The sequence below is a fragment of the Penaeus chinensis genome, chromosome 10 (genome assembly GCF_019202785.1).
Source record: "Penaeus chinensis breed Huanghai No. 1 chromosome 10, ASM1920278v2, whole genome shotgun sequence".
Lineage (NCBI taxonomy): Eukaryota > Metazoa > Arthropoda > Malacostraca > Decapoda > Penaeidae > Penaeus > Penaeus chinensis.
The window spans coordinates 1,105,306-1,114,433 of NC_061828.1; the positions used below are offsets into that span (position 1 = coordinate 1,105,306).

Consider the following 9,128-nt stretch of genomic DNA (forward strand, 5'->3'; position numbering starts at 1 on the left):
GCCAAAGAAAAGCAACTGCTCCTACAAGTTCCGCGGGCGCCCGGACGAGGTCGTCTGGTTGTACTTCACGCGCCTCAAGGGAATCGACACTCAGCCTCCTTCCATAGACGGTATACCCTGCCGGACTCGTGTCACACTGATAGAAGGCGTCGAGGAAGAGGGTGATATATTGGAGAACACCTGCGGACCGATGGGGGTGCGAGTGTGCCACAGGGAACAGCTTGGCCCTGGACGCAACAGGACAAGACCTTGTGGAAGCACTGAGAGTTATCTGACAAAAGGTTCGCACGTCACTCTCACCATCCATTATGTGTTGCCGTCGACGGTCTCGAATTTGCAGTTCCGGCTTCATTACGAATTCGTGTATGCAGGCCCCCGAGCAGCTGCTCTGAATCGCCCTGAACCCTGTGACAGACAGATCAACAGTGAGCGTAGCAAGAAAGGGCTGTTGACGTCACCTGCCAACAACCTCCTCTACGGGAAATTCGGGGCCACAAGTCTCAAGTGCAAATATCACCTGCAAGGCAAACCCAATGAAGCTGTTAGGATTACCTTCATATACTTCTATGCTCATAATTCTTCGTGTCCGGGCCGGGACTCACCTTTACAGGCGTGTGGACGTCCTAAGGCCATGGAAGGTCGAGGAGCAAGGCTAGAAGTGTCAGAGTGGCCGTGGCCGGGGGTGGAGCTTCCTCAGGCCTGCATTTGCAAGGGCCTGTACCTTCCTGCAACCCTGCTGTCCTATTCCGCCTCTGTTACCATCACGTTCACCGTCATTGGGATGGATGTTTTTGATGACTTTTCACATTTCAACTTTGAACTGGAATATGAATTCGTGGAAGTGGAAGCATGTGAAGAAGACCGCATTGTGACGGGCGAGGCAGGCACTCTGAGCCTGGCACTGCGCCCTCCTCCAGGACCATGTCGTGGGCACCCTTGGCTTCTTCAACCTGCCTCAAATCACTTCCTGCTGGTGTCAGTGCCAGGTCGTGCAATCAGAGGTGGCTTACAAGGTATAGCACATGGGCGGCTTGTAGCCACAGAAGATCCCATGCCTCCTGCAGAGTGCCAGAGTCCTGAACTTCATGTCTATCAGCCGGGAAATCCGCGGCCCCTTACTGCTGTGTGTGTGTCTCCAGGCTCCGCGGAGACTGTGCACGTTTTCTCAGAAGGATTTAACGAGCCCCTTTCATTAGACTATCTCGGAGAGGCTGCACGATCCCTTGTTGTGGTCCTGCTGAGCCGACCTGCATACCTCTCAGGCCAGTCTTCACAGCAGCAGCACAAAGCTGTGGATGTGCAGTGGGTGGAGGCAGCACCAAGATGGCTTGCAAACCGGTGTGCAACAGAATGTCCTGCTGTGCATGCTTGCATCAGTGCCTCCCTCTTTTGTGATGGAACGTGGCACTGTCCTTCGGGTGCCGACGAGGCTGTGGTGACATGTCTCATGGCTCTGTCACCTTGGCTCTGGCTGGCCTTCGGGCTGGCTGTCGGCTGCATCTCCGTGCTCTCGAGCTGGTGGGGCTGGACTCTGTGGAAGTCCCGGCGCGGCCGCAGCTCCATCGGCTGCAGCGAGGAGGTTCTCACACCCGGCCACCATGAGTCGCCTCCGGAACCACCCGAGTATCCTGACTGCATCGACGTCGACTTCGAAACGACCGTCTGACAATACGCGCCCCGTGGGGACGATGCTCCCCCGGGGCTGGCTGCACTTCTTGGTCGTCTTGCTGCGCTCATCAATGGCTGGAATTCCTCACGCCATGGCCATTCTAGTGACGGTGGCCGTCCGCGCCTTGCGCACAATGGCACGAGGAATACCCCTGCGTACCAGTATAATGGAGTTCGACGTCTGCCTGATCTTCGGCTGCCTAATGGGGCTCACAACCCAGGGGTCCGACTGTCCAATGGGACACACAGCCCCCCGCCACTGCTTAGTCCCAAGAAGGAGAAGATGCACCTCAAGGCTCGCGAGAATGAGAAGCCAGCTTTGAGTCCTTCCTCTGATAAGGCCAACAGCCCTTCATGGAGTCTAACGAAGGTGAGTCATGACGAAGAAACAGAAGACAGCAAAAGCATCACAAGTGGCAAGCAAGAGTCCTACAAGCCTTTAGAGGAGATGGAATGGCCCACCTGCTTCCCTGCCCCGCCCAGCAGTCCGAGCAGCACGGGCTCCTCCCCCTCGCGAGAGTATTTGCACGAGATTTCGCCCTCGCCGCCGCCCGACTTCCGGCACGAGACCTCCCCGCTCCCGCCAGAAGACCACCTCCATAACACGGCGACGCTCCCTCTGTCTCACCTGCGCCCTGAGTCGTCTCCCCCGCACCCTCGGCCCCCTCACCCATCGCCCTCAGGCGGCTCCTCTTCGCCAAATGGTCTGGACCAACAGAATTCCCCCTCGCCGCCACTGAATTTCCGTTGTGGCATGTCACCGAGGCATGGCGAGCCTCCTGCTGTGGTGAAGCTCGTGTCAGAAGCTCAACAGAAAGCTCATCGCACGCCCTCGCCGAATGGAAATCGTAGATATGAGAGGCCGCCCTCACCACTTGGAGCTCGGCACTATGACAAGCCAACATCGCCTGCTGGAATTCGTCGGTTCGAGAGGACGCCCTCGCCGCCCATGGACTACCGGTGGGTGTATGTAAACGACCTGCAACGTCAGACGTCAGTGTCGCCGCGCTCTGTCACCTCTCCTTCGTCAGGTGACCATCGACAATCCTCAGCATCATCCCCCAGCCAGGCGAGCGTCATCATGCTCTCCCCAGCCAAACTGCAGTACGATGCCATTTCTCACCACACCCCTCGCCCTGTCGTCCCCTCCGCGTCCCCCAACACTTTCAGGCTTCCTAATTCATCCCTGTACGGCCAGTCTACCACGTCTTCCTCCTCCACCAACACCTCCCAGCAGGACAGCTCCTCCCTCATCCTTTACAACTCGTCCCCATCACCTCCTCTCCCCAACCTCACTGACCAGGACTCCCCGCTCTCCCCAAGGTCAGGCGACGTCCGGGAGCTGGTGACGCAGAGAGCCGTCACCCCGCCCTTCCCCCTCACTCTAGATTCTGAGGTGTACGACACCCCCAGAACCCAGCCCGAGACGCCACGCACTACTTGCAGCAACCCTAGAGCCCAGGTCGAGACGCCGCGCAGTGTGTACGACAATACCCAACCACTGCTGGTGAACCGCGATGACCACCGCGTCCGGTTTGCGTGCGAAGTTCCTGACGTGGCGAGGACCACGGCCGTGCAAGGGAGAGCCAGTGAGAACCCACCCACGCCGCCTCCCATTCCGGAGTTCTTTGAAAACGACGACGAAGACGACGACGACGAAGACGCCGTAGCTCCGACGCCTCCACCGTTGCCGAAATTCTTCGACGCGGAGAGTTCGTCATCGCTCTCGCCTCCCACGGGGGAAGACACGGCGCCCGTGTCGCCGACTCATACCGAAATCCGGCACGACGTCTCGCCTCCTCCACAGAGTGAGGTGCAGTACACCGACGTCCAGCCCGTGTCCGAGCACAAGCATAGATGTCTGCTGACGCACCCGCAGTTGAGCGTTATACAGGAGAGCCCGTCGCCGCAGTCACACTCTGACAGCACACATGACAGTCCGTCGCCTCCACATCAAAGACTGAAAACGCCGTCGCCGCCGTCAGAACGCTCGGGCGCGGCGGACACTGAAGGGTCGCCCCAGTCAAGCACGGACAGCAGGGAGCCCGAGAGCCCGCCTCCGCAGCCGCACTTCCACATCAATACTGAGAGTCCACCTCCACATCCGCCATTCGACATCCACACAGAAAGTCCGCCGCCACAACCACAGCACGGCAAGGACGACGAATCCTCCTCGTCCTCGGAGACTTCCCCGGGAGCAATGGCTTGCAGTCCGAAGGAGGAGGAAACGTCCTCCTCCACCTCACCGCCTCCATCTCACTCGCAGCCAACCTCCTCGACGAACGAGAAGACGAAGGAGAAAGAAAAATCTCCACCCTCAAGTGAGAAGGAGTCCTCCTCGACGTCGTCGAGTAAGAAGCACGGCTCGTCCTCCTCCTCTAACAAGAAGGAGGAGAGTAGGCCTACCTCCCCCGAGCTGTACTTCAGCCTCCCGGACAACTGGCCCGCCTACCCGCCCTTCCTCTTCGGCGACTCGGACTTCCCGCCGCCCTGATCGCGCGGCGGCGGGAGTCGTGACGGCGCCGTTCAGGAGGGGAATCTGCGGGCGGCGCTGACCGCAGCCGGAGACGCTGGAGAGAAGACTAAGACTCGACAGGCTGGCTAAGTCAGAGGAAATAAGAAAAGAAAGAAAAAAGAGATCGAACAGTGTTGCAAGAAATTAAATAAGTGTGTGATTGCTTACCAAGATCTTGTTTACTCTACAAAACATGGAGTGATAAAAGTACATATGATACATATGATATTCATGAAAATAAACAAGTCGGTGTTTACACGCTGCAAATGCAGCAACGCGTGTTCACAAGTGTGTACATTGCTTAAGGAAAGAGGATTCTAAAGGTACAAGTGAACAAGAGCTTTCCATAATACATAAGTGAAGTGGGATACTTGTTACACAGACAATGAGGTAAATTCTTTTCAGTGATGTGTTCAGTACCTGGTGGAGTTGAGGGAATTTCCTGTATCTCCGCATAAGATGATCAACCTTGACGCTTTAGTGATGAAATAGACTCGAACTTTATGCCGAGAGTGAACGATTCATAAAAAAGGATACGAACTACTGCCTCCTTCTGTTGAACTGGAGAAATGTATTTCTTTAGGGTTGTGATATTACTGATATTTTTAAGATGATTTTGTTGACACAAAAGAAATAACAAATCCTATGGAAATAAGTGTGATATGCATTATATTAGAGAAAGCACTTGAACGCAAGAAGTCTATTCTTTAGGTGTTCAGGCATTACAGAAAACGGATTCTCATTGATCGACGAGGGCAGACTTAACTGTATATACAAACAGATGTGGATGTAAAAAGAAAAGATAAATATATCTCTATAAAATGAACAAAAGAAGAATGATGAATTCAAACAAGAATCAGAGGTCTTTCAAAATGAGGATGACTAATCATCCCCCTCCTCCCCTCCCTCTCTCTCGGCCACGAAACAGGCGGAAAACGAGAGTGAGGGGAAGAGGAAGGGCAATAGGAGGGGGTGGGGGAGGGAGAGGCAGGTGTGGGAGATTCACTGCACGTAATTGTGGGCGGATTGTGGGTGACTGTGGGAAGGGGACGGCGAGTGTGAGCGAGAGTGTGGGTAGGTATGGTCAATAAGCATTACTAATGAGCGTAGGTGTGGGAGAGAGTGTGGGAGGGAGATCTGTAGGTAAACTATTTTTTTCGGTAATTATGTCGTCGATGTGTATATTTCTTCGTATATTTTTCTCTTCTTTTCTGTTTAATCCAAATAAAAGCCAAAATCTGCCAAGGTCTCCATTGGGAGCTGTATGTATGTGTGTAAAGAGGTGTTATGAAGTGTTAAAAAAAGATGTTACAAGATGTTATGATGCTTACCTTAAAGATATATATATACATGAATATGTATTTACTGTTGATGTTTAGATGTCTTGGATGACTTAATTTTTTTTTTTTTTTTTTTTTTTTTTGACCCGGTCCTTTCTTTTTCCACATCTCACCTGGCCTCATCTCGCCTCCTCCTTAAACTTACCCCGCCTTCAAAAATTGCCCCCCCCCCCCCCCGCCATCTTCAAAATCTCAATCTACCCTGGAGAGTTTCTTTGTCTCCTATACTAAAACCTTTCTCCGAAATTGTCCTTATCCCTTAACATAATCCCTCTTTGTCCCGCCTCCTAAACTTGCCCCTCCTTCCAGAGAGGCCTCCTAAACTTGCCCCTCCTTCTAAAACCGCGCCTTTGCTCACTATGCATCTCCTCCGATTGCTGCCCCGCATCCTAAAATTGCTCCTCCTTGCTCCGCCTCCTAAACTTGCCCTTCCTTGCCCCTCCGTCCCAAATTTCCGTATCTCCTCACTTTATCCCGCCTTCGAAAGTTGCCTCTCCCCTCTGGGCTTACCCTCCTCCTAGAATTCCCCTTGATATTACTGCTTCCCCTTTCTTCTTTCCCTCCTCACCTTACTTCCTTCTCGCACATTTCCATCCTTCGTACCCCCCTCTCTCCCTTAATCTAGGCACTTTCCCTCTTTCTTAACCTCCCTCTTTCCCTCTACACGTATCTTTTCTTTTCCGCCTTTCCCGCTATTTAAACTTTCCTCTATCCCTTAAATACATTCCCTTTCTCTTATTCTCTTCATAAACCTTCTTCTCCTCCAAATACATTTATTCTTATTCGTTTTTATCTCTTTCCAAACTAGCTTCCTTCCCTCTACACTTTTCTTCTCACCTACGTCTATCCCCTTTTTCTTTTTCTTTTTTTCTTCTGTTTTCTTTTCTTTGTTTTCTTTTTCACTTGTCTCTTGGGCTTTACAATCTTTATTGACTCTTGTACACCCTTTATCCGTGGCTCTTAAACTCTGTCGCGCATCGGATCCCTTTTTTGAAGCTGTCCATTCTTCCGCCTCTCCCTTGGTAAGACAGAATAGACGAAAATAAATATTAAGCACTTGATTCATGGTATAACTATGTTAACTTCACTTTGTATGGCCTTATTTATCCATATTCCTCTGATAATGAAATTAACTTGTTCTGCTTTAAGAAATACAACATTCCTATATTTACTATTAACTATTATCGCATTTTTATCAAGGAGAAGATGCATTCGACATACTGTCAATGTTGCGTAAATGCAACACATCCGAATAACACCACTGCATCTCAAATTATCTTCATCAGCTGTCTTCTATAAAATGTTTATCATCGCTTTTATTCGAAAATCAGCTTTCTTTTATCAAATAATGACCATTGCCTGTCTGTTATTAGGTAAATTCCCTCCAACCATATAAATCTCCTTTCTCTTTTATCATATAATCCTCATTTTTCTAATCATCAGTGTCTGATATTAGATAATTAAATTCACCAACGAGTCAGTTATCAAATCCTTAGCCCGTCAACCTGTCAGTCTTGAAGCAATTATCCTCACCGATCTATCAGCCTGTCATGCGTCATCACAGACCTGTCAAGTGCGTCTTCGTCTCGATAAAGAAAGGATGAAAGAAAACAAAAATTTACCTCCTCTTGTGTCTTCCTTATATACTCTTTCTCTTCCTATAAATAATAATAATGATGATGATGATAACAATAATAGTTATAATGATACACATCTTCCTCTCATCGTCGACGCTCAACTTCCTCCTGTTTCCTGCTTCCTCTTTCTTCGTAAATTCTTTTTACATTTCTTCCTCTTCCGCTTCGTCTTCCTTTTCCTTTTCCCCGCTTACGTTTTCCCTTCTTCCTTTCCGCTTAGGCCTTCCTCCTCCTCCTCCTCCTCCTCCTCCTCCTCCTCCTCCTCCTCCTCCTCCTCCTCCTCCTCCTCCTCCTCCTCCTCCTCCTCCCTGCACCCTGGCTCCTCCCCCTCTCGTTTCGAAGCCTGTTAACCACAGCTAACCTTGTTCCTTTTCATCCTCACTCTTATTTCAGTCCATGATGTAATTACTATTGATATTTTTTTTTTTTTTCTCTCTCTCTTTCTCTCGTCTTCTTCTTCCTCTTTTTGGTCTTCCCTTTCTTCTTCCTCTTCATCCTCTTCCCCTTCCTTTTCCTCTTTTTCGTCTTCTTTTTCTTCTTCCTCTTCCTACTCTTCCTCCCTTTTCTCCTCTTTTTATTCTTCTTTATCACCAGATTCCGCCTTCACGCTCGCTGACCCGCCATCCCTCCCCAATAGCGAGGTCAGAAAGGTCAAGGCGCAGGATGGTGACCTTTTCCCTTCTTTATCTGACTTTCATCATATTTTTCTCTTTATGTGGTCTCTCTCTCTCTCACTCTCTCTATCTACCCATCTATCTATCTATTTCCCTCTCTCTCTTTCTTTCTCCTCTCTCTTTCTCTCTCCCTCTCTCCCTCTCTCCTCTCTCGTTTTCTCTCACTCTCTCTCTTTCTCTCTGTCTTTCGCTCTCTCTATTTTTCTATCTCTCTTTCACTTTCTCTCTCTTTCTACATTTCTCTCTCTCTCTCTCTCTCTCTCTCTCTCTCTCTCTCTCTCTCTCTCTCTCTCTCTCTCTCTCTCTCTGTGCCTTTCCTTTATTTCTCCTTATTGTTTCTACTTCCCTTGTATATCATATCCCTCTCTCCAGTCCTCCCTTTCGTACGGTTTTAACCCCCTGTATTATTTGCTTTATTTACTTAATTACAGTATTCGTCCCATTTCCGCCCTCTTCCTACGCCCTCCTTGCCCAATAACGGCAGTGCAATCTATGTGCACAAAACACCTTTCCTTCCTCATGTTTCAAACCCCTCTCCTTAGCTTCCATCTTTTAATTAACCTCTCATTACCCTCTTTCCTATTCTCTCTCCCCTTTCCCCTCTTCAGCATCCTTAGAACATGAGTCTAAGTAAATTTCCAAAATCAACCCCTTCGTCCCCTAACTATAAAAGCCAAATTTGCGTCTCCGAGCTGTCATCTGCGTTGATACGTGGATACATAGTTTCCACACATCAGTACCTGCTGTAACGCTACACACAAAGCTACCGAGCAGAAGACATTGCCATATAACACATACCATATCTACAAATAGACAATGATGATATTAACAGCAACGCCAAAACTTTTTTCACAAATAGATAATGATGACGATATTCAGAACACCTAAAACGTTCAACTAGTCATTTTTTTTCTTCTTCTTTCTCTTCTTCTTCCTCTTCTTCTGTTATTTATAGTTCCTTCCCTTTAAAAACCGGAGTCCGACAAATTTCCCTTTAAACCACATGTGCACGTTTATACAACCATCTGTCACACCACCTACGAGCGCACCCAGTAACACCAATACACACCAACAAAGAACATCCAAAGTCTGACCACCAGTTCCAGGGTCTCACAGAACTTACAGAAGGCCCTGAGACTTAGCGAACAAGCCTAGCATCTCTCAAAGGGGCTTGAACAACACCCTTAGGCCCCGACGAAGCCACTAGAGTCTGGTTAAGAGGTTAGAGAGGTAGTCTCAGGGGCTTGTTTTATAGCCCTGGGCGCCTACCTAACAGACTTAGGCGTTCGAGGGC

General features: G+C 49.7%; 2 protein-coding genes across 2 annotated transcripts in view; both read left to right on the forward strand.

Annotated features, from left to right (window-relative positions):
• Positions 1–1,666, forward strand: part of LOC125029529 — a 5,985-nt gene extending 4,319 nt beyond the window's left edge. Inside the window, exon 2 of the mRNA XM_047619472.1 lies at positions 1–1,666. This exon is cut by the window's left edge and continues 1,012 nt beyond it. Coding sequence (XP_047475428.1) covers positions 1–1,666 — 1,666 coding nt within the window.
• Positions 1,667–1,688: 22 nt separating this feature from the next.
• LOC125029530 (flocculation protein FLO11-like) lies at positions 1,689–4,162 on the forward strand. Its single transcript, XM_047619473.1, has 2 exons — positions 1,689–1,830; positions 1,890–4,162. Exons 1-2 carry the CDS (start codon positions 1,689–1,691, stop codon positions 4,160–4,162), a joined length of 2,415 nt encoding a protein of 804 aa, XP_047475429.1.
• Positions 4,163–9,128: the final 4,966 nt, after the last annotated feature.

What these genes read in the sequence shown, in the direction of transcription:
- LOC125029530 (XM_047619473.1), top strand. Translation starts at nt 1,689, where the DNA reads ATGCTCCCCCGGGGCTGGCTGCACTTCTTGGTCGTCTTGCTGCGCTCA. An exon ending in AGGAATACCCCTGCGTACCA is followed by an intron (nt 1,831 to 1,889) that starts GTATAATGGAGT and finishes CTCACAACCCAG; the next exon opens with GGGTCCGACTGTCCAATGGG.